This window comes from Podarcis muralis, chromosome 1 (assembly GCF_964188315.1).
Source record: "Podarcis muralis chromosome 1, rPodMur119.hap1.1, whole genome shotgun sequence".
Lineage (NCBI taxonomy): Eukaryota > Metazoa > Chordata > Lepidosauria > Squamata > Lacertidae > Podarcis > Podarcis muralis.
The window spans coordinates 17,190,012-17,215,522 of NC_135655.1; the positions used below are offsets into that span (position 1 = coordinate 17,190,012).

General features: G+C 46.1%; 1 protein-coding gene across 3 annotated transcripts in view; it reads right to left on the reverse strand.

Moving 5' to 3' along the window:
• Positions 1-25,511, reverse strand: part of WDR25 (WD repeat domain 25) — a 92,802-nt gene that overhangs the window by 5,909 nt on the left and 61,382 nt on the right. For all 3 annotated transcript variants that reach the window (XM_028709360.2, XM_028709450.2, XM_028709541.2), the window contains exons 4-5: positions 17,869-17,999; positions 3,705-3,875 (exon numbers count right to left, since the gene is read on the reverse strand). In XM_028709360.2, the coding sequence (XP_028565193.2) occupies positions 3,705-3,875; positions 17,869-17,999 (302 nt within the window). The remainder of the gene's footprint in view (positions 1-3,704; positions 3,876-17,868; positions 18,000-25,511) is intronic.

Here is a 25,511-nt window from a genome sequence, read left to right on the forward strand (position 1 = left end):
TCACAGGTGAATTTTAAATGCAATAGCAATAGCCTTGCAAGCCTGAAGCTTGCTCCTGTGTCCCACTGTGTGTAGACCCTACACACCAAAGGAAAGTTGTGAATCAGCTTTAGAGATATTTAGTATAAGGAGGATTTCTTCCTAGGAGGAACACAGGGACCTACCTTTTATCAGACTATTATGCTGTGAACCGCCCTGAGATCTACAGGTACAGGGAGGCATACAAATTTAATAAATAAATATTTGTCCAAAAAACTTCATCAAAGACTGGGGAAAATTTGTGGGTTATTTGAAAAGTTACCGTACCCATGTAAGTTCGTTAGCAGGCTTAACTTAAACCAGACAGTTAAAATTAATGCTAAAGGAAAACTAGGGAGTAATTAATAATTGGAATAATGAAGGAAATGCAGCGTTACAAATATAAAATAAAAATAAAAATAAGAAACCACAAAAGGGGGGGGAGTCAAAATAAACATATTTGTTGGGAAATATTGGATCTCTATTTTTGTCAAAATATTTTTGAAAAACTAAAAAATAAAATTTATTATAAATAAATATTTGCCCAACCAGCCCAGTACAGACTACTCTAAATGGGAATAGCACTATAGAGTCTCAGTTAGAGACTCAGTTAGAGAGCCAGTGTGGTGTAGTGGTTAAGAGCGGTAGCCTCGTAATCTGGGTAACCGGGTTCGCATCTCCGCTCCTCCACATGCGGCTGCTGTGTGACCTTGGGCTACTCACACTTCTCTGAAGTCTCTCAGCCCCACTCCCCTCACAGAGTGTTTGAGGAAGGGAAAGGAGAATGTTAGCCGCTTTGAGACTCCCCAGGGTAGTGATAAAGCGGGATATCAAATCCAAACTCTTCTTCTTATTATTATTATTAGTTCCCACTACCTGATACCTAATTCCCTTTAACGTGCCTTGCCAGGGACTGAACCTAGGACCATCTACCTGCAAATTACGAGCTCTAACACTGACCCACAGTTCCTCCTGCCTGTGAATAGAAGACTGAACATCCTCTCCCCAAAACTGAGCAGTGTGACGAATAATATGTTTCATGATTTGACAGCTACAAGGAATCCGGTTGGAACTCAAGAATGTGCTAGAGAACCAATGGGGACTTGTGGACAGAGCGATGTGTCTGATGTTCCCGAGTTCCAATCCTACCTCAACCATAAAATAATGGTTGCGGCCAGGCAGAGAGCTGTCTGGTTACAAGCCCACGGAGTGAGAGGAATCAAGGACTAAATAATCAAGAGATTAGCATGCATGCGTGAATCAGCTCTTTGCTACATCACTAATCAGCCCAGGTTGACATTTCTAACGGTGCGCCACCATGCATATTTACTTCAGAAGCAAGTCCCACTGTGTTCAATGGGGGTTCACTCCCTGATGAGCGTGCATAGTAAATGAAATATAAATATGCTTGAAACAAATGCATGAATAGTTCTCTGGTTCGTTTGACATTTATAATCAAAGAGTAAATTAAGGGCTGTTAAAGAAGCATAATTATTGTCTAAAATGTGCTTCGTACAAAAATAAAATAAAACAATGTAAAAAATGGCTTGAGTACAGAAGTGCTGGGCTGTAGTGTCAGTTGCAACCTTCCATTGTAAAGCAAATGTGATCAGTGTGTAGCAAAATGGAATCAAAAACAATTTAGACCAGGTGCTGCACAGACGGACTTAATTTTTTGCTCTATAAGACTCACTTTTTCCCTCCTAAAAAGTAAGGGGAAATGTGTGTGCGTCTTATGGAGCGAATGCAGGCTGCGCAGCTATCACAGAAGCCATAACAGCAAGAGGGATTGCTGCTTTCACTGCGCAGTGATCTCTCTTGCTGTTCTGGCTTCTGAGATTCAGAATATTTCTTTTCTTGTTTTCCTCCTCCAAAAACTAGGTGTGTCTTGTGGTCTGGTGCGTCTTATAGAGCGAAAAATACGGTAACTTAATAAGGCTCCAAGATGCTGTTGAGAAACGGGGCTCTTTCCAGGCTAACAAGAGTTTGGGAAGTTTACTTGGCACTGTGGAAAGTGGGAAGGTGATTATTGTTATCATTGCTAAGACTGCACTACCTGGGCCTAACAATCTGAAGCTAGCAAGATACACAAACAATAGCCTCCACCATAGCAGACTCCCGGGCAAGGTGCCATTTTTCAGGCAGCTTGCTGATCCAGAACTCAAGATGTAAAGCTATCAATTCAAGGATAATAACACCTTGAAGAAATTAATATTGTAGTGCTCTGACAAGAACTTGGGAGCAAATCCCACTGAACTTCATGAGGCCTACTTCCAACTATCCATGCAAAATAATGAAGGGTGCTCTGCTGTTTCTCCTGAGCTCTGCACCTACAGATTGCAGCACAATGCAGCAGAGTCCTGTTGGATGAAGGACAAAATAGTAATAATGCCAATAATAATAACAATTAGAAAGGGACACGGGTGGCGCTGTGGGTTAAACCACAGAGCCTAGGACTTGCTGATCAGAAGGTCGGCGGTTTGAATCCCCGTGACGGGGTGAGCTCCCGTTGCTCGGTCCCTGCTCCTGCCAACCTAGCAGTTCGAAAGCACGTCAAAGTGCAAGTAGATAAATAGGTACTGCTCTGGTGGGAAGTTAAACGGCGTTTCCGTGTGCTGCTCTGGTTCGCCAGAAGCGGCTTAGTCATGCTGGCCACATGACCCAGAAGCTGTACGCCGGCTCCCTCGGCCAATAAAGCAAGATGAGTGCCGCAACCCCAGAGTCAGCCACGACTGGACCTAATAGTCAGGGGTCCCTTTACCTAATTTACCCTTTACCTGATTTCTTACCTGTCCTTTCCCATACGGTCCCAGAGTACAGTATTAAAAACAGTTTAAAATATATTACAAGCTCACAAATAGGATCAATCCTAATATTTATATATCTCTCACAAGGGTCAAAGGCCAGGGTAAAGAAATGTACCTTCAGGATACAAAGGAAACTTCGCAATGAAAGGACCAGATGCGTTTCTGTGGAGAAGGAATTCTACAACTTTGGGGCTGCCACAGAAAAGGCCCTGTCCTGGGGCATCCATCCTCTCTGTAAAAGCACTCACAATACCTGAGAGTGGTGAAACTACTAATAGCCGCCGCCGCCCCCTCTGCTGATCTTAACACCCAAGAAGGTCTGTAGCGAAGGAGGGAGTCATTCATATATTTTGGGCCTGAGTCATTTAGGGTTTTGAACACTAATGTGAACACCTTGAATTGGGCTCAGAAACGAACAGACAACCAGTGCAGCTGTTTTTAAAAATTCCGGACCAGTTTCCGAGTTGCCTTCCAAGGGCGGCCCCACAGAGATTGCATTGCACAGTCTAGAAATTAGTAGAGCAAGGAGTACAGTGGCCCAGTGATCTCTGTCCAACTTTGGCAAACCAGCCGTAGTTGGCAATTGGTTCTCCTAGCCACCAAAGTCACCTGAACCTTCAGCGACAATACTGGGATCCAAGACTACCCCCAAGCTATGGACTTGCTCCTTCCAAGGGACTGCAAACCCATCCAAAACAGTCCATCTTCCCACCTCCTAGTTCTGAGGATGAATCTTCAGCATCCTTTTGACTGGGGGAAGCAAATTTGTTCCAGCGGCTTCCAGAGAAAAATTTGCTCTGGGCTTTTTTCTTTTCTTTTTTAACGGAATAGTGATTGAGCCATCGTAGAAGTAAATAAAAAAGTAAATAAAAGTCTCACATGGTAGATTTGATTGGAGATCTTTGCAGCTGTGTGGAAATCCCAGGCAATGATGGTACGGTCAGCTGAATCTTGGCTTACTGCATCAGTGCTGGTAAGAAATTCTTTCCCTTCAGGGAGGAACATGATATCTAAGGTTTGCTGTACCGCAGCTTTGTAAACTTTTATTACCTGTGGTTAAAAAAAAAAAGATTAAAAACCATAAAACAACCGTTGTTCCGGTGGCTTCTCAAGACATATTGCCTTTGCAAGCAGAAAAAGGCTATTTTAATGCAAAACATTAGTGGGTCGCAAGAAGAGGAGGGAGAATGTCCATTCAAGTTCAGGGGAAGAACTCAAGATGGAGGTGGGACCACATTGGCTTTTACATTTTTAGCATGCTCTCTAATCTCTGCACACATACCAAAACACCGTCATCTCTCACGGTTAAGGCTGCAGATATGCTATACATTTAAAGCACATGACTTTGCCCCAATGATTCCTACAATGCCCAACAGCCTTAAGTAACTACAGTTCCCATGATTCTTTGAGGGAAGTCATAGGCTCTAAATGCATACAGTGGTGCCTCGCAAGACGAAATTAATCCGTTCCGCGAGTCTCTTCATCTTCCGTTTTTTTCGTCTTGCGAAGCACGGCTATTAGCGGCTTAGCGGCTATTAGCGGCTTAGCGGCTTTAAGAAAAATGAAACAAACTCGCAAGAACCTGCAAGACGTTTCGTCTTGCGAAGCAAGCCCATAGGGAAATTCGTCTTGCAGAACGACTCAAAAAACGGAAAACCCTTTCGTCTAGCGAGTTTTTCGTCTTGCGAGGCATTCGTCTTGCGGGGCACCACTGTAGTCACCTTTTTAGGTCAAAGCTGAGAAATCTATGCTGCTTTTGGAAGAGATATAGTTGGTGTAACCCATAGTTACGGTACTAGAACAATACTGGTTCTCAATCAGGATACTATTAAAATGAGACAACTGCATTCCACCACAACTTCCAAGGGATCATGCATGGCACGCAAAGCAATTAAAACTTCTTCTTTTTCAGTATCTGCATGCTAAGAGTAAATTGATTTTTATTTCTGCAAAGAAATGATCACACATGGGTAACTCCCTGAGAAAGTCAAGGAGCATTACCAGAAGAGAACTTGTAAGCTACTGGCTGGGAAAATGACTGTCAAAATAAATAACAGTTTACATATTTAAAAAAAAGGTCTCCACCGCTAGCAGCAACTGCCCGGAGAATGAAAATTTTGGTTAGGGGTGGCCGGCAGGGAGGGAGGGAAGAGCTTGCAATCGGAAAATCTGCAGCAACATTTCTGAATTATTTAAAGTTGCACAAGGAACGCGTGGGCTTCTAGTGGGAGAGGGAGGGGCGCTCTGACGAGCACGCAGTACAGGAAACGGTTGCCTGGCAACAAGACCCTTTGGAAGGGAAAGGAGTTAATATTGACAGTTGGAAAGATCAGAAGGGAGGAAAGCACAAAAGTGCAGAGAGCGCTAGACAGGCAGGCAGAGGGACAGAAGCTAATTAGTTGCAGACGGGGGACATGAAAGCAAAGGGAGAAGAAGCGAGAAAACAGTGGCTGGGAGTCTCAGAATAAGCATTTGTATTTTAATCTCTGATTAAGATGCTTCAAAACCGAAACGAAACAAAATACGTAATTAGGGCGCTCATAAACCCAGTGTTTACTTGAAAGCCCTGCAGAATGTGCCTCCGGATGTAAATATGTTGTACTTGCACCCGAGGAATGCCGCATGGATCTTTCCCCCCTCTTGTTTCGAAGATGCTTAACACTGCATCATCAAGACAAAAGAGCTGTGGAAAATAAAAAATAAAAAACATAGAGAGGTAGGAAGAAACTAGACAGCAAGTTGCCTTTCTATTTGTGCTCACTTGATTTTTGTCACCTCTTGATTGAATTTTGGGAAAGTGGAACCTGATCATAGGAATGTATGAAACCACTTTTCTGTCAATCAAAGGGATGAGGAATATGCTGCCCTCCAGATATGGTTGGACTCCAGCCCCCTTCAGCCTCAACCAGCAGGGATGATGTGAGTTGTAGTCCAGCAAAATCTGGAAGGCCACAGGTAACCCATCCCTGTTATCCCTGAGCCATTCCATTAGTCCAGTGTTTCTCATCAATCTTGGGCCCCTAGCTGTTGTTGGACTACAACTTCCATCATCCCCTGCTTGCAGGACCAGTGGTCAGGGATGACGGGAGTTGTAGTCCAACCACAGCTGCAGTAGTTCAGTGTGTCTAGCCCAGTAGCGTCTATTTCCCGATTGGGAATGGCTTTTACATGGTCTTTCCTAGACCTGCCTGGAGATTCCAGGGATTGGACCTGAATGCAAACCACGTGCTCTGCACTAGTGACCTCCAGCTCTTTCCAAAGGAACCTTAAACATCTTCAGATGGTTTGTAATCCACTTACCTACCTCTGTGTCATGGTTTAGACATGGGACAAAACCCCCAAACAAGATGGGAACTGGATGGGGACACATTGTTCTCACCTAAACTGGGCCATGTTATACTTGCAGTATTGAACACACCAACTTCAAAAACATATAATATCCATTTCAGGAATTAGCCACTTGCAACGTGATCTGAGCTCACAATTCTGCAAAAGGCTGTACTCAGAACCCACCAAGATGCATGCCAAAGCCTGCTGGAACAACAACAATGCCTCAGTCATCTTGGCAGTAGAATCAAAGATGAGGAGAGTCAAGAGGAAGAACAAAATGGCAGGGAAGTGTGGATCCATCACCACAGCAACAGAAGCACTTCCTCTCCTTCCAGGAAGCCTGGATGTGTGCTAGGAGATCCAGGGCTTCCTCAGGCCTGTAGTTGGCTGTTCATATCTCCAAATCTAAAGCTTGAAAACAAGGCTACCAGGCCTACAAGAAACAGCAAACTAAGAATGTTGGAAAACATTGCTTTAGTGCTAAGATACTTCACCAAATTTGTGCTCTGGTAGGTTTCTGAAAGAAAACACTGTTATTTAAACTCTGCACTTTTAAAATCCTGGCATACTTCAGTAAGCTCATCCATTTGGTAGAAGAGGAAAATGTGTTGTTGGTGGGGGTTTTTGCTTCTTTATATGAGCAGGTTTATTTCACACATACAAACAGGTTTTCGAAAGCCTGCTTACTGAAGCTCAATATTCCCGGGCAATCACAAACGGCTTTCAGATAGAGGCACAATAGTGTCGGATGTTAACAAAAAAACAACAACCCAGTATTATGCTGGATTTTTTTTCTTACTTAAAGAGAGTTTGAAGCTGAAGGCTTACTTCAAGGAAGATCCTTTGGCCACACAAGAGACTCGTCCACTTTTAATACTGTGAAAAGCATACATTGAGCTGGAGTCAAAAGCCGCTTCTGCACTGATGCGCTGCCTCCTTCGATTTGCAGTTGTGAACTCCAGAAATGAGTGCAACAAATCTGGACTCCACATTTTTGCAGCTTTGGACTCATTGCATGAGCAAGGCGTAGCCGGACTATAAAGCATCAAGCCTGACCACACAGCAGTTTGAAGTTGCCCCACAGGCTTTCACAGGGAAATGCAGAGCACTTCGCTTCTGTTCATTCTCTCTCTCACACCCATATTTATGTTCTTGTTTGTAATATTTATTCGCTGCCCTTCAGCCAAAGGTCTCAGCAAGTCTTACAAATTAACTGATAGAAGGAATGTAACAGTAAATATAGAAAAGTAGGTTCAGAGCAGAGTGCAGCAGAACAAAACACCAGCGTAAAAATAAGTCACACAAGCTAAAAGGCCTGGGCAAAGAACAAGGCTTTCCACTGGGAGCTGAAAAGAAAACAAAGATCATCCCAGGTGATTTCTGGGGAGGGAATTTGAGAAGTGGGTGCCACAGCTGAAAAGGCCCTGTCTCCAAACACCATCCCCCTTACCACAGATGGCAGAGGGACCGAGAGCAAGGCCTCGGTGGCTGATCTCAAAAGGCCTCTCCTCCTTCTGGAGGGGAGGTGTTGTGGGCGGGAGATGACTCCCGCGTCATGCAGGGGGCGTTACGCCCCCTGCCCCATCCACATGGCTGGCGTGCCACGCCCCCGGTTGGGCACCCAATCGGGTGGCTTGGTCGGGGCGTGGTTTGCTGCTCAAGACGCAGCCGCGCCAGCCATTCGTCCCATTTGCTCACCTTCTCGTCAAGAGTCACCCACCCACCTCTCCGTTAGGGCTTAGCTTTTCTCTTGACTTTGCTATGGACCTATAGTTGGTTGCCCAGGTTGCCCAGGGGGCCTGGTAGGAATTTTTCCAACTGGCATTAGGCCTTTTGGTCTTTTCACCTACCTCGTAACAATCGTCACAACTTTCTTGGTATTTGGTGGTTAGGCATTGGAATGTGTTGTTGGTGTGTGGAAGAGCAAAGTGTGGCCATCACCTACCCCTTCAAATTTGGGTATTCCGTTATAGGAATCCGGCGGTCGTGAATCCTGTCCGATGCCTGTGTGGCGGGGGGCCATGGCACAACCCTCGGTGTCATCAGGGGAGAGCTTATAGTTGTATTAGCATCAACAGGCTCCCCCGACTGGTGGTTAACCCCCTCTTCAGACTCACCCCTCTTCGAGTGGGTGGAGTCAAATCTTCCGTGGTCCAATGCCTAAGCCAATACCTTCTCACTTGCTGTAATCAATAAAGTTGTGGCCTTTCCTTGCCCATTAACCTTATATTCTGTGTCAACGTGTCTTTATTCCACCAAGCGGGGGTCGGGTCCTCGAACCACAATTACAGGTTAATGGAGGTCTAAAGCCAATCCTTCAGATACTCTGGTCCCATGTTATATAGGGCTCTTTAAGTCAAAACCAGTCCCTTGAATTTTGCTTGGAAATGGGCTGGAAGCCTATGTATATTCACAAGACCTGATGGGATAGATCTCCATGTCTGGTCTCTGTTAATAAGCGCGCAGCTCTAATTGGCAATCCTCAAAGGCAGCCCCACATAGTGGGTATTGCAGTAATGTGAACCAAATATACTAATAACTGCTACAAGGGTAGCTCTGTCTGGGAGGGGTCACAACAATAGTCAAGTGGATATGGGGCAAGAAACTGAAACAGAATCTTGACAAGGTGGCGGCTCTGTTGATCCAGGGAGCTGTTTCAATCAGCTCCAGAAGGGACTCTACTTTCCATGCAAGATAAGGTGCACAGTTAGGGAGTGGTGCAGCACTTGTCTTTGTCTCTTGAGTTTCGAAAGGCATAAAGGACTTCTATCCGTAGAGGTTTATCCACTGACTGCACCCCTAGACAGCAACAATCTAGCCAGTTATCCATGCCTTGGTAACTTAAAGGCTCCATGGACTACCACAAAGAGCTTAAAATGGGGCTGCCTTCGGAGACAGTTTGGAAGCTGCAGGTAGTCCTGGGGTTATACAAAGATCCTACGGCACCTTCATTGTACAGCTTCCAGAAAATGCTGAAAATGCACCTCTTTACCCTGGCTTTTGGCAACTGAGGTGCATGTTTTTAGGGCCTGCCTGTTTTTGTGGTTGTAAGCTGTTTTTAATTGTTTTTAATACAGTGGTACCCCGCAAGACGAACGCCTCGCAAGACGGAAAACCCGCTAGACGAAAGGGTTTTCCGTTTTGGAGGCGCTTCGCAAAACGAATTTCCCTATGGGCTTGCTTCGCAAGACGACAGCCCATAGGGAAATCTCCCGGACAGCGGGGAAGCGCGACTTCCCCACTGTCCTCGGACCTCCTCCCGCCGCCCGGCTTCGGAACGATGCACCGAAGCCGGGCGGGGGGGCGGGAACTCCTCCTCCCTCCGCGCGGCTTTGGAGCATCGCACCGAAGCCGGGCGGGGGGGCGGGAATGCTGCCTCCCTCCGCGCGGCTTTGGAGCATCGCACCGAAGCCGGGCGGGGGGACGGGAACGCTGCCTCCCTCCGCGCGGCTTTGGAGCATCGCACCGAAGCCGGGCGGGGGGGCGGGAACTCCTCCTCCCTCCGCGCGGCTTTGGAGCATCGCTCCGAAGCCGGGCGGGGGAGCGGGAACTCCTCCTCCCCCCGCGCGGCTTTGGAGCATCGCACTGAAGCCGGGCGGGGGGACGGGAACGCTGCCTCCCTCCGCGCGGCTTTGGAGCATCGCTCCGAAGCCGGGCGGGGGAGCGGGAACTCCTCCTCCCCCCGCGCGGCTTTGGAGCATCGCACTGAAGCCGGGCGGGGGGACGGGAACGCTGCCTCCCTCCGCGCGGCTTTGGAGCATCGCTCCAAAGCCGGGCGGGGGGGCGGGAACTCCTCCTCCCTCCACGCGGCTTTGGAGCATCGCTCCGAAGCCGGGCGGGGGAGCGGGAACTCCTCCTCCCCCCGCGCGGCTTTGGAGCATCGCACCGAAGCCGGGTGGGGGGACGGGAACGCTGCCTCCCTCCGCGCGGCTTTGGAGCATCGCTCCGAAGCCGGGCGGGGGGGAGGGAACTCCTCCTCCCTCCGCGCGGCTTTGGAGCATCGCACCGAAGCCGGGCGGGGGGACCGGAACGCTGCCTCCCTCCGCGCGGCTTTGGAGCATCGCTCCGAAGCCGGGCGGGGGGGCGGGAACTCCTCCTCCCTCCGCGCGGCTTTGGAGCATCGCTCCGAAGCCGGGCGGGGGAGCGGGAACTCCTCCTCCCCCCGCGCGGCTTTGGAGCATCGCACCGAAGCCGGGCGGGGGGACCGGAACGCTGCCTCCCTCCGCGCGGCTTTGGAGCATCGCTCCGAAGCCGGGCGGGGGGGCGGGAACTCCTCCTCCCTCCGCGCGGCTTTGGAGCATCGCTCCGAAGCCGGGCGGGGGAGCGGGAACTCCTCCTCCCCCCGCGCGGCTTTGGAGCATCGCACCGAAGCCGGGCGGGGGGACGGGAACGCTGCCTCCCTCCGCGCGGCTTTGGAGCATCGCTCCGAAGCCGGGCGGGGGGGCGGGAACTCCTCCTCCCCCCGCGCGGCTTTGGAGCATCGCACCGAAGCCGGGCGGGGGGACGGGAACGCTGCCTCCCTCCGCGCGGCTTTGGAGCATCGCTCCGAAGCCGGGCGGGGGGGCGGGAACTCCTCCTCCCTCCGCGCGGCTTGGAGCATCGCTCCGAAGCCGGTCGGGGGAGCGGGAACTCCTCCTCCCCCCGCGCGGCTTTGGAGCATCGCACCGAAGCCGGGCGGGGGGACGGGAACGCTGCCTCCCTCCGCGCGGCTTTGGAGCATCGCTCCGAAGCCGGGCGGGGGGGCGGGAACTCCTCCTCCCTCCGCGCGGCTTTGGAGCATCGCTCCGAAGCCGGGCGGGGGGGCGGGAACTCCTCCTCCCTCCGCGCGGCTTTGGAGCATCACACCGAAGCCGGGCGGGGGGACGGGAACGCTGCCTCCCGCCGCCCGAGACTTGCGGTGGGAGGAGGGTTTCCCTTCCCACCGCCAACATTCAGAATGCTGTTCTGAATGTTGGCGGTGGGGAGGAAAAACCCTCCTCCCACGCAAGCCCCGGGAACAGAGGGAAAGCGCTGCGCGCCTTCCCCTCTGTTCCCGTACCTGTCCTGAAGGCTTGCGGTGGGGAGAAAAGCCCTTCTCCGCACCGCCAGCCTGGCAAGCTGTTTCCCTAGGAACGCATTAATTGATTTTCAATGCATTCCTATGGGAAACCGTGCTTCGCAAGACGAAAAACTCGCAAGAAGAAAAAACTTGCGGAACGAATTAATTTCGTCTTGCGAGGCACCACTGTATTGTGTTTTAATGTTGTGACTTCTTGGGAGAAAAGCAATGACAAACCTAGACAGCATCTTAAAAAGTAGAGACATCACCTTGCCAACAAAGGTTCATATAGTAAAAGCTATGGTTTTCCCAGTACTGATGTATGGAAGTGAGAGCTGGACCATAAAGAAGGCTGATCGCCGAAGAATTGATGCTTTTGAATTATGGTGCTGGAGGAGACTCTTGAGAGTCCCATGGACTGCCAGAAGATCAAACCTATCCATTCTTAAGGAAATCAGCCCTGAGTGCTCACTGGAAGGACAGATCCTGAAGCTGAGGCTCCAATACTTTGGCCACCTCATGAGAAGAGAAGACTCCCTGGAAAAGACCCTGATGTTGGGGAAGATTGAGGGCACAAGGAGAAGGGGACGAAAGAGGACGAGATGGTTGGACAGTGTTCTCGAAGCTACCAGCATGAGTTTGACCAAACTGCGGGAGGAGGCAGTGGAAGACAGAAGGGCCTGGCGTGCTCTGGTCCATGGGGTCACGAAGAGTCGGACATGACTAAATGACTAAACAACAACAAAATGTTGTGACCTGCCCTGTGACCTTAGGGCGATTTGCAGGCAATAAATAAATAGTATTGACTATCAGTCTTTGTATTCCCTACCCCATTCCTTTGCATGTAATTCTACACACACACACTGCCAGTAGTCTAACTTCAGACTGTACTTCTCTCTCTTCTCTTCATTGAGTTGAGCTGCCATGCACATTGTTGCACTGTGTAAAATACATTAATCAGCACCAGCATTTCACACTCCCACCTATTGATCCAATAGAGCACATATACTCTTTCCAGTAGCCAGGCTGGCTCTTAAAATGAATGCTCTGCGGGTAGGAAAGACAGGTGCTTTCAGTGCCATAAGCCACATTGTTGCCACAAGGCAGGAATGTCTCTTCCGTCTGAAGCAATAATAGTCCCTGGTGCAGTTTCAGCCACATCCTTGTGCTTAATTTCACCAGGTATCTTTTACGAATCCCCAAGTAGATTTAATACAGATTTCAGCTGTTATAAAGCCCACTCTGATAAACTGAAATGGTTCTTGGTGATGAGCCCCCCCCCCAAAAGGCATTCAAATGTTTAATTCTCTTTTTTTCAAAAAGATAAGTACACCCTCAAGAAGCTTTGCTGTAGAAAAGAAAGCAATGAAAGTGTTCTTTATCTGCCACCATCTCTTATACAGGCAGAAGAATCTCTCGGTTGGTTTTTGTAGCTGCTGAATTCTCCTATGAATGGCAAGCCTGGTATGCAGAGAACTCTATTTACATGCATTTCATATAGAACCATTTTCTGGGGTTTCAACAGGGTTAAATATCTGGCAATGGGTATATCAAGCCGTAAAAACAGAATCCCCAAGACTTCTCCAATATCTGTGATATCTTGGTATTTTTAGCTGGCACAATACAACTCTGGAATGCTTCGGAAGTTCGCTGTGAAAACATGGTTCACCACCAGCAAACTGAGGGAAGGGAGGGGGAAGTGTGGTTTAAAAGGTGACCTGCCACAAAGGTAGGGAGCCGCATGCCCAGGGGGCAAATGTCAAAAGCCAGGCTCCTGGGACCCTCCATAGGTTATGCCTCTACCTTGATCATAGGTAAAGGTAAAGGGACCCCTGACCATTAGGTCCAGTCGTGACTGACTCTGGGGTTGCGGCGCTCATCTCGCTTTACTGGCCAAGGGAGCCGGCGTACAGCTTCCGGGTCATGTGGCCACCATGACTAAGCCGCTTCTGGCAAACCAGAGTAGCGGACGGAAACGCCATTTACCTTCCCACCAGAGTGGTCCCTATTTATCTACTTCAAACCGCCGACCTTTTGATCGGCAAGTCCTAGGCTCAGTGGTTTAACCCACAGCGCCACCCCCCTGCTTAAAATCCTCCTTGAGTGTTTTTTGTCTGGATGGAATATGTCCCTGAATTATGGTATTACTGCGTGCTGTCCTGCATGGAGGATACATTTACTTCTGCTAAATGAGTCAGCATAGCCACTGGAGGGACATGGACAATTGGGCCCTGAGCTTTTTAGACTCATCAACCCATGTACCATTGAAACCCAAGGGGCACATTGGTTGCCAGATATGGTGGCATCATTTTCAGCTCTCCAACCCCACTAGGCTAACTCAACCACCCTGCGGCTCCTGGACTTCCCACTTATTTTCAAGCTTATCTTCACATGGATGGGGATTTGAAACACGCTAGTCTGAAAAAAACAAAAGCCAAGATTGTTGTCAGGGGACTGCCATTGGAACAGGGAAGGGAGGCAGAGGGGCCGTTGGGGTACAGGGAACCTCCAAAAATCTTGCAAAGCAGTTCCTCTTCCTATGGTGGGGAAAGCCACACCTCCAGTGGGGAAGAGGGAGAGGGACCAGAGGATGCTGCGGCACCGCTCCTTGCCAAGCTGGCCAGGAGGGAAACATGCCTCTTCCGCCGCCCACCTTGCACAGAGGTGTAAAACGCAAAGAAGGAAGGAAACGGTTGGGGTGACTAAGTTCTTATGTTGGGGGAGGACCTGGAAAGGAGCACTCCCGAATTCTGCTAGCGACTGAGGCAGACATGAACATGTGGTTCTGCACTGTAAATAGTTTTGCACCAAAATAAAACCTGTAAAAGACAGGTCGGAGTCCTGCCTGGTTATTCACGAGCAACCACCATAGCCATCTGACAATTGTCATGAAACTGACACCTATGGCTAATGACTCTTGCGGGATGCTGGCATAAAGCGAATGGGTTTTGCCAAGGCCTGACCAAGATAACCAATGCATGTGCCACAATTAGAAAGGAAGAGGGTTGGGGGAAACTGCCTCGCCCTCATCAGCTGCTCTTCTCAGCTGAATGACAAATGGAAAGACTTAGAAGTGCAATTTAAGGCAAAATAAGATCAAAGCTGCTGCAAGTATATAAGAGGGAATAAATGCCATGGATCTTAAGTATGAACTGAGAAGAAAGCACTGTCTGAAATACATGCGCTGTACGGATAGGCAGTTTGCATGCATCACAATGACAAGGCAACTGGGAAGTGAGTCCCTAGCCTACTCTTTCCAACTTAAGGATAAACTGAGCACACTGGAGACAAAATTATGATACGCCAGACTGAACATCCCCCCTCCTTATCTCATATGTGACCATAAGGATACAAGAATGGAAAAAGAGGAAATTGTGCTTGCCGCTTTGCACAAACAATCTTGATATAAAGATGGAAAATGGAAGAAAATAGATCCATACTGAACTACCCTAAGCTGGAAATTACTCCCCAATGATTTATGACCAGTCAAAGACACTAAAGGTAAACTAGTGTAAAAAGTTGGTTGGATTCTTTAACAGGAACTTTCCTACAACTTTTTTTATATATAAAAGTGTTATTAGGCCAAAATGGAGGCTTTGCAGCCAACTAGTGAAGAGAGAAGCACACACACACACACAAACCTGTAGGGGAAAAAGAGATGAATCTCAAAATTGTACCAATGTATACAATGGACTTTAATAATAAAGTGTCAACAACTCTTAATCTGCTAGAGCAGCCTTCATGAACCTGGTGCCCTACAGAGTACAACTCCAATCAGCCCCAGCTCATAATAATACCTACAAATGCACACAGCGATGACGGAAAAGTTCGATTTTGTCTGCATTTTAATGAAGAACAACCCAATTTGCCCTTCTCAAACTAATGCACCAACCAAAACACATCCTTCAAAATTCGCACTATCCAACCAAACAACATTTACCAATCTTGGAGTAAGTGTGCATATATTGGTGAAAATAAAATACAAAATGCATTACACTGAGGCAAATGGCATGTGTAACATGTGAGCATTAGTCAAAACTGCAGGCAAAAACAATGTGCTTTATTGGGTGAAATTCACACCAAAATGTTGGTGAATTTTCATGCTATAATTGCTGCAGAAAATAATTGCAAATTGCTGCAGAAATGTAGAAAACCAGATTTAAGACTGGGAAAATGAGGAATGTAATATAACTGGAATGGACAGATTTGTTGATCCCTACACAGCTATTTTTTTTTCTGAACCACCAGTGGAGTCTCGTCTATTAGGGCGAGTGGGCACTGAACCGCCAATCTCAGGCAGCCCCTTGGTCATCCTCCACTTGGCTGCCTTCTTACTTGTAAACCAACCCAGGGGTGACCCTGGCTATCAGCTTCCTTCACCTTCCTTCTCAGTGTGGTCAAACAATCACAGAATTGTCGAGTTGGAAGAGACACCCTGTAATACAGGAATCATAGGTCTGTCGGTGATTAGCTCTAGTTCCACTTATCATTGGCTCTGACTGACATTGGCTCTGACTCCATCTGCTTTCCCCCTCCCTTCCAAGTCCCAGTGTAGTGCCGGATTACCAAATAGGCACAATAGGCACCAGTCTATGGGACCCACATCTTTTAGGGGCCCCATGACAATGGATCAAAATAATATTGCTTTGATCTTGGAACAAAACTACAATCAAGCTTTCTTAGTTCAATGCTATTCCACTAGAGTCCATGCATAAAAAACCTCTAGATATGTATTTTACTACTTTACTACTTTATTTTAATACTTTGTTGGAAGCCGCCCAGAGTGGCTGGGGAAACCCAGCCAGATGGTCAGGGTATATATAATAAATTATTATTATTATTATTATGAAGCTTTGTTAGTGTGTCATGAGTTCCTACCGACTCCAGATCCTAGAATATTCACGAGTAGCCGTGTAGAAGCGTAAAATCAAAGGCATATTAGGAGATAATCTATGAAAGGCCCCTCGCCCCAAAGATTTCAACTGCCTAGGGGTCTCCACTAGGTTTAATCCAGCACTGTCCCAATGGAGTTCAACTACCACGGTCAAACCCACTCTGATATGACTGGCTTGGGAGAAGAGGGACTGAAAAGAGGGACGATGGGTTGGTAAACGACAGGCAAAAGGAGTGGGTGAAATCTCTGCTCTTCATCCATACACTTATTTTGCTGTTGAAAGCTAAGCTTAACCACCAGCGCCTCACTTTTCCCATATTCGTCCTTAAATGCACGAACTTTCTGATGTCACATTTACTCTGGCCCCAAGGGTGGCAGGAGATCACAAAACATTCCAGCTTTAAATGGATCTTTGTGCAGAAGGTGGAAGCCAAGATAAAATGAGTGGAGATAGTTGGATACAAGAGGGCTTAATAAAAAATACCATTAAGACCACTGAATGAAAAGGCTTTGAACAAAAGGGTTTTAAAGTCAGTAAAGAGCTATACTGATAATACAGAACAAACTCTGAAGTTGTATGAGAATGGTTTTGAGACTTCCAAGGAGAACACATACAGCAGGTATAAGAGACGCAGCATTGTGGATTTAAGCAGGGCTGACTGAAATTTCAGAATATGCAGACAAGCTTTCAGCTTTTTCAGAGTCTGTCTATGGATAGAAAAGCACAAGAGACCTTACATTACTTAATCAATTGCCTTTGCCGTAACAAACCAACAGTCTTGGTCTGCAATCCTGGGAATTTGATTGCTGCCTTGCACCACAATGAGATATTACCATTATTTCTTAATTAAGTCAGTTTTTTAAAAATGCAGTCTGCTATATTTATCATACAACTCAATTTGCGAAGTTAATAATTAATTAGCCTCGTCTCTCTCAGAAGCACAATTCCTGTATTTCCTGATATCTGTGCATTATATATTCCATGACTGAGCAGAAATTTGAGCCACATCCTAATAGTGCAATCCTATGCACATTTACTTGTAACATAGCTGTCAGCTTTTCCCTTTTCTTGCGAGGAATCCTATTCAGAATAAGGGAATTTCCCTTTTAAAAAAGGAAAAAGTTGACAGCTATGACTTGTAAGTAAGTCCCATTGTGTTCAAGGATGTCTGCTCCCAGGCAAGAGGAACCCTATGCGTGCCTACTCACAAGTAAGCTCCAATAGGTTTAATAGAACTTGTTCCCAGGGAAGCATGCATAGGGAGCCCAAGTGGTGGTTTAATACAAAATTGCCTGCTGTCAGATCCAGACATAGTTATTAGTAGAGTAGAGCTTATAAAATGAAAAAGATTCTTACAAGTGAACAGACAAAACAGAGATAGTTTTGAAAACCTCACAGTTGATTATTATAGCAGTCAAGTGCTTACTTACAAACTGATGTCTCCTAGTGAATATGTATTCTTTAATAGCAGACAACTGCTGGACTTACCAGAGAGGTGAAATGATATTTAAAACTAAATGTAAAATAAACTTTTTAGACGTGTTCATATTTTCTTTATTCTTTTTCTTTTATAAGAAGAGCACATCAAAGATTGCATTTGACTGTTTACTTTCTTGAGAGACAGTAAGAATAATAAAATTGTGTTCCCATGCTGCTTCAACGGAAAAGGACAATTATCCATTCCAGAAGGAGCATCATTACCTATCCACATGCATCTTCCCTTCCTAGGATGCTTATCAAAAACAAATACAAGTAATTTTTTACTCAATTTTATTTTTACCTTGGAAGACCTGATATCCCAGGCCTTGACCTCTGGACTGAATCCTCCACAGATACATACATTTGGATCAAGAGGGTGAAACTTCAAGGTGCTAATTCGAAAGTCAGTCCTACTGCTAAAAGTCTGTGCTCCTAAAATAGTGACAGAAAAGAAGAATGGTGGTTACTTTTTTTGGAAGTAAGGATTTACAGTTTCACAATTTTATTTCAGAACTATATGTGGTAGTAATGCTCAATGAAAACTCATTGACTTTTTCCTGTATGCCATCAGAAAGTTGGCATTGTCTATATAGCACCATGTTGGGGAGGTTGGGATAAATGCACTACAGAATCTGAGTCAAGTGTTTAAGAGAGTTGTCTTTTCTAGGCCAACACCAACATACACCACTTTACATACTATCTACACATTATCTACATGTTAAAAATAGTCTTCTTTCTCTGAACCCAGAGAGGGTTCTTTGCTTCAAAGTCCTTGCTCTGTTAAAGTCCATAACCAAATCCTTAGTTCAGTTGCTTGCAAAGTCCTGCAACTGATAGAGTTCTCTGAGTTCTGGTAATTTCCCAACTTCTTTCATAGACCATATTTTCAAAAAGTCTTCGCTTGAATCCAGAATTCCAACACATAGCCTGCAACATTTCCTGCCTCACAATATTCCTCACAATATGCTGTAACTTGAGCCCTTTTATACAGTTACTTGCCAAATCTGCCCAATAACACAGATAAGAGAGCCCTAAGAGAGCAGATGCATTGTGGGGAATGAGTCATCTCAGCTGATTCATGGAGAATTAACCCATTAACTGCATTAACCATTGGGATGCATGTAGTTTTAGAGAATACGAGACAGGTCCCTGTCTCAAGTTTACAATCTGAAATTCAGGGGAAACAGAGGAAGATGAGGGAAATGGATGGAAGACATATGTGGTTGTTTTCGACTGCACATATGTTGAACTTGGGGCTGACTTTGTCTGGGACGTACAGATGGTTCAAAATACAACAGCTAGGGTAATGACTGGCCCCAGACAATAGAACAAATGGGTCCATTTGTAACCCCACTTGATCTTAAAACAGAAGGCGCTAAAAAAGTTGGGGTCCAGGTTCTCAAGGACTACCTTTCCCTGCACAAACCTGCTGGCACATCAAGACCATCTTCAAATGCCCTTCTCTAGGTCACAACTACCACTAGAACTGAGGCAGGTGGTAACAGAGGATGGGGTCTTCTCAGCTATGGTACTCTGGTCCTGGAATTCTCTCCCCAATCAGGCTCGCCTGGCACCAAACGTAGAGCGTGTTTCCAGTCATTTTAGCTCTGAATTTTGCTTATTTATTTTGAACATTTATATCCTCATTTTCTTCACAAAACAGACTCTGTTAACTTTATGCTGTTCTGTTGCCCTGTTACATGAAATCTATTAGAAATTGCTGCGGTAATCCTTTTTTAACTGAAGAACGAGACAACGAATGCTTATAAACCATACAACTAGATGCATTTTGAGGTTAGTCTATTTAAGCAACCATTGTTTTGTCCTTAAAGGAAATTATTATGGCCAGTGGGCAGAATGGGAAAATAGAAAACTGCTTCATGCTGAGTCAGATCACTGGCCCTTCTAGAACTCAGAATTGTCTACACTGACTGCCAGCAGCTGTCCAGGATTTTAATTAAGGGTCTTCTCCAAGCTTCGTCTGGAACTGAACCTGGGACTTTCTGCATGCGAAGCAGATGCTCTACCACGGAGTGGTGGCTCAATTACTGGATATTTTTTTGAATAAAGAAATAATGTGAAAAATTAAAAATTAAATTAAATTAGCAGAGGTATAGGGTGAGAAAATGTATCCCTTTCCTTTGATGATATATCACAGCCACCATCCAATGAGCAGTCGTGGCACGTGCATCTGCATTGCATCCAAAACTGCAGTTATGAGGCTACTTTGGTAGGGTGGGTGGGATCATTTCCCTAGCAGCAGCAACAACAACAAAAATGCAGTTTAATATGAAAATGAGATAATCTGTAATGGGACACCCTGGAAAATTGATCTCTCAAAAAAAGTCATTAGCCTGGAAGAACTGAGTGGGGAGGGAGAGGAAGTAGGAAAGCAGCAGAACTTAGTTCTGTTCCTTTATGTAGAAGAATTCTCAAACTGGAAGAGATTTGGCAGCTAGAGAGGCAGCATGCGCAGCAAAAGATACCACAGCAAAAAGCATGCAAAGTAAAGGGGAGAAGAACAGAGCAGCGCCGCTCAGCAGAGACAAAGGAAAATGAGCATGGAAAAAACAGGAGCTTTATGTCTGATGGGAGTTGGGAATAAGTCAGCCTTTGCTAACTGGGGCTGATCAGAGCTGTAGTTCAAAACAGCTACAGGGCATCAGGTCATAGCTGTCAAGTGTCCCTTATTTGGTGGGACAGTCCCTTATCCCAGCACCATGTCCCGCTGCTGTCCCTTATTGATGATGCCCCTTAAATAAGCTACTGAAGGTAATGGGGCCCTTTCTATGTCCAGCTGTCCTTTGTCAACAACAAATTGTTGCTTTTTTGTGTTGAATATATGCTATATGGTAATTTATGGACCTAATAGGTATCTAAAGCCATTTGCACGCAACAAAATATGTATTTTATCAAAGTAATTGTTGATCCCTTATTTTGGCTGCTGATCCCTTATTTTCGAGGCTGCTGGTCCCTTATTTTCAAATCTGTAAGTTGACAGCTATGCATCAGGTTGGCCAAGGCTGCATCAGACAAAATGATCAGCTCTGAATTTCTACTTGTCCTTTCACCAGAACGCATTCAAATGAAACAAAGGAAGTGTAACACAGACGGTGGTTTAGCAGTTCATGTTGCCATTGGGCAATACTTTAGTCCAGTTTGCCAAACTTGGGTGTCCAGCTGTTTTTGGACTATGATTCCCATCATCCCTAGCTAGCAGGACCAGAGGTCAGGGATCATGGGAACTGTAGTCCAGAAACACCTGGAAACCCAAGTTTGGAAATTATTGGTTTAAGTCTGCCATCCATTGTGTTAACGCAATTCGGGAAAACGCTGCCCATTTGGAATGATTAAATTGGGGAAATTATGCAAATGATCCTGAAGCAAACTACTGAATGCATCTCAGCAATGTCTCCCACAAGAGTCAGAAAGCCCTCTCGTTAGAATGAATGCCCTGGTCGCCTTTTCTCCAACTGTTAGGGCTTTGAGAAAACAGCACAACACGCAATACATTTTGTTGGCGAAACCACAATAGATTAAAACATATTTTGTTGCTGATTTAGGATAGGGGCGGGAGACAGAATTCTACTCTCAAAGCAAATAAGGATTTGCATATCCTCTCAAGTAAGGCACTGGCTGTTCCCATGGAGACACTCTTTTCTAAATTTAATTGTATGTGGTAATCTTCACAGAATCCTGTGGCTTAATACCAATCGTCTTTGTAAACAACCTTTCCAGGGCCGTAAATTAATGCCACAGGAAATTCAGCTACAAGGATTTGAATTTTATCTCCTGTTCATTGCCATTATACTTATCAAATTAATGATGTTAATAAACAGTTCACTCCAAGGTGTGAAACCAAATGCATTTTCACAATTTCCATTCCCTTTTATATCCTGATGAATAACACACACGAGGTTGCGTTATGCATAAGAAAACCTTGTTTTTCTATAAATCTATGCCTGTGGAGGGGAGGGGAGGATGTAAGAAGTGTTTCCTAACTTATGGCAAGGAGCTAACGCTTCCCAAAAATACTCTTCCCTGTCATTTCTTAACATGCCTGGGGATTCCTCAGGTAGTTAAGGAAGCACCCATAAGATCGCACCATTTTATTCTGCAGTAATTACATCTCGAACAACCACTGAACCTCAATATTCCACCAAAACAGACTAGAATCTCCAAGAAAAAGCAGTTCTGAAATCGCAACCTAGTGCAGCTCCCAAAACAGCCACACTGTGGTCCATCAATGGTGAAAGTTGACCAGACCCAGAGTCTCTGCCTTGCTTCTCTTTTTACTCCTCCCAACCTTATTTGACACACCTGAGCTTGCTCCAGCTGAGCAGCTGTGTCTCCCTCCCCACATGAAGCATTTGACCCAAGGAGTCCCTTGATCTTCACCTGCTCGGCTAGTAAGCTGGGCTGTCTCACCTGTCTCAGTCTCTTAAGTCCACTTCTCGCTGTTCACGGTGCCTCAGAGCCTGTCATGTTCACAGAGAAGGGGTACCTCTGGTTCTGGAGATGTGTCCCCTGGCTCTCATGAACTGTCAGCTGCCCCTTCAGCGTCCTCTGATGCCTGCTAAGTACCTCCTAAGTCATGGGTAGGCAAACTAAGGCCCAAGGGCCGGATCCAGCCCAATTGCCTTCTCAATCCGGCCCATGGATGGTCCAGGAATCAGCATGTTTTTACATGAGTAGAATGTGTGCTTTTATTTAAAATGCATCTCTGGGTTATTTGTGGGGCATAGGAATTTGTTCATATTTTTTTTCAAAATATTGTCCGGCCCCCCACAAGGTCTGAAGGACAGTGGACTGGCCCCCTGCTGAAAAAGTTTGCTGACCCCTGTCCTAAGTCGCCACCTCCCCTTCCCCATCTTCAGCTTGTCCTGGTGTGTACCAATCATGGCTACACCCCTTCCTGGGATCCTCTTCACCTTCCTCAGAGCCCTGCCCTTTCACGACAGTTTCCCCACCCCTACTCTTAGTAAAATTTCGTAGTATAAAGTCAGGTCCTGGTCTCATTTATATGTTGGCAACTCCACAACAGATCTGTCTACATTATTAAAAACTGTTTAAACTTTTAACGTGCACCTAATGTTCTAGTTGATGATTTATAGCTTTTCTCCAGATGCGGGCTGCTTGAGTAACTACCATCACATTTCTTCACATTTTACAGAATAAAAATCCCTTTTCTTCCCAAAGGTATAGTTCTTCCCAGAATTACAGAAACAATGGAACACGACCGATTTCCAATGTAGGCTAAGCAGTGTTTCCTGTGATATGCAGTGACAGAAGGTATTTTAAAAATAATAATAATAGAGGCCACCTTGCAAATTCTTATTACTGCCTAGTCCAAACAGTATCTTCCGTGCACGAGAGGCAGGTGCGAGCAGGTCTGGGGGAACTTGAAAATTTGCAGAAATACAAACGTATTAAAAAAACAATAACCCAGCAGGAGGGAAAGAAGCCCAAAACAGCCAAAGTGAGGACCTGAGCATGCTTAGTTGCCACAGAATGCTGACTGCTTTGCGGGGGAGGGGAGAAACAGGGTGGGGGAAATGGAACAGATAGGCTGAAATCCTGAACAGCAGCATTACGAACTGCAAAAGATTGCTGTAGTCCTCATTTGTTAATGTTATGTACTGAAGTTCTCACCCTGGGCCAGCAGGGGGATACTGTAGATAGTTTTCACTCAGGTCCACATATGCAAATAAGGAATTGAAAGTGACGCTCAGTGATTGGATAGCTACAGAAAGTTGTTACTGTTGCTTTGTAGCTGAGCTCTATATAAGCAGGTTGGCTGAACCCTTCAGCCCAGTCCTGTTCTGGCTGTGAAGAAACAAGAGCTGTTTGAAGAATTGCTGTGCCATCTGATATGTTCACCCACAACTTAACAGTTAACACATTAAAATCATCATTTAAATTATGTTGAGCAGCCATAACTCAATAGTTTAGCACGCATTTTGCATGCAGCGGCTCCAGAAGTTTTAATACAATCTTTTTTAAAAAAAATGAAGTGGCTGAACAGAATTCACTAGGAAAACCACAGAGAAGGTTCTGCTGTCCTGTGCCTTAATGAAGGGTGGGGAACCCATGGCTCTCCATATGTTGTTGAACTACAGCTCCCATCAGCCCCAGGGATAATGGGATAATGGTCAGGGATAATGGGAGCTTTAGTCCAACAACATCTGGAGGGTCACAAGTTCCCTGCCCCTGGCCATTGAAGGAAAAGTATGGCTTTGCCCTCTAGACGTGGAAGTGATATGGATGGCTCCACTTTTAATCCTAATTATTGGACGCATAAGGAAAATCTCTGTCTGCACCTTTAGCACCATTAAAACTACAGGGATTCTTCAGATTCTGGACTAATTTACTTATCTGGGCATTCTCTGTTTTAAAGCAGCACTTGAAGTGGGATACAAATGGGGAGAAATGAAGCAACGTCATAAAGCAAGCTCTAAGTAATCTAGTAAGTAAGCAGGTGGCACTGTGGTCTAAACCACTGAGCCTAGGGCTGGCCGATCAGAAGGTCAGCGGTTCGAATCCCCACGACAGGGTGAGCTCCCGTTGTTTGGTCCCTGCTCCTGCCAACCTAGCAGTTCAAAAGCACGTCAAAGTGCAAGTAGATAAATAGGTACCGCTCCGGTGGGAAGGTAAACGGCATTTCCGTGCACTGCTCTGGTTTCGCCAGAAGCGGCTTAGTCATGCTGGCCACATGACCTAGAAAAACTGTCTGCGGACAAACGCCGGCTCCCTCAGCCAGTAAAGCGAGATGAGCACCGCAACCCCAGAGTCATCCGCGACTGGACTTAACTGTCAGGGGTCCTTTACCTTTAAGTAACCTACATTTCCCTCTTAAATCTACACCCAAGAAATCTATGACGGGCATGCATTTATATTTAATTCATGAACTCTAATGTAATATAATGTGAGGCAATCTGCAGTGCACCAAAGAAAGTGCTTTTAAATCATCCCAGAGTGGCAGTTCAGTTGCGATAATCAGAACACTGCATTCATGGCAGGCAAATGGCCATCTGTCATGGTTGGGTGGACAGATGTCATGGATGCGCTAGTTGAGATTCCTGCATTGCAGGGGGTTGGGCTACATGACCCACAGGATCCCTTCCAATCCTACAAGTCTTTGATTCCAAATAACAAGATTCCCCCCGCCCCAGCAATCTGCAGGTGCAATGGCATTGTTTCCTTTGTGACAAAGAGACTGCAGTTTAATTAAAAATGTTCGCTGTTATGCAAATGCCACAACACATAAACATAAATTTCAAAACTACATTAGCATGCCGGGTTTCGCTGAGCTTCAGTGACCAGCAGGAGTTACCAACATGCTCAAAAATGACTAAAATAATAATATATAAAATTACATGCTGGGAAAGCGGAACCTAGGCTTTGTGCAAAGGATTGCTTCGAATATTTAAAAGGGTGTCATGTGGAGGATGGAGCTAGCTTGTTTTCTCCTGCTCTGGAGGGCAGGACCTGAACCAGTGGCTTCAAGTTACAGGACAGGAGGTTCCGACTAAAAACCAGGAAGAACTTTCTGACGGTGAGAGCTATTCAACAGTGGAATGGGCTCCCTGGAAGCTGGTGGACTCTACGGTCATACCTCTTGTTGCGTTTGCTTCACATTGCGGCTTTTGAGGTTGCGAACGCGGCAAACCTGGAAGTGTATACTTCCGGGTTTCGCTGTGCGCACACACGCAGAACGCTTTTGTGTGCTTCGCGAATGCGCAGAAATGCTCTATCGCCCCCCGCGCTTGCACAGAAGCGCCGCTCTAGTTGCAGACTTTTCGGGGTGCGAAAGGCACCCCAGAACAGATCGTGTCTGCAATTAGAGGTACCACTGTACTTCACTGGAAGTTTTTAAGCAGAGGTTGGATGCCCATCGGCCATCAGAGGCGGATTTAGGGGAGTAGGACTACTCTGGTCACACTG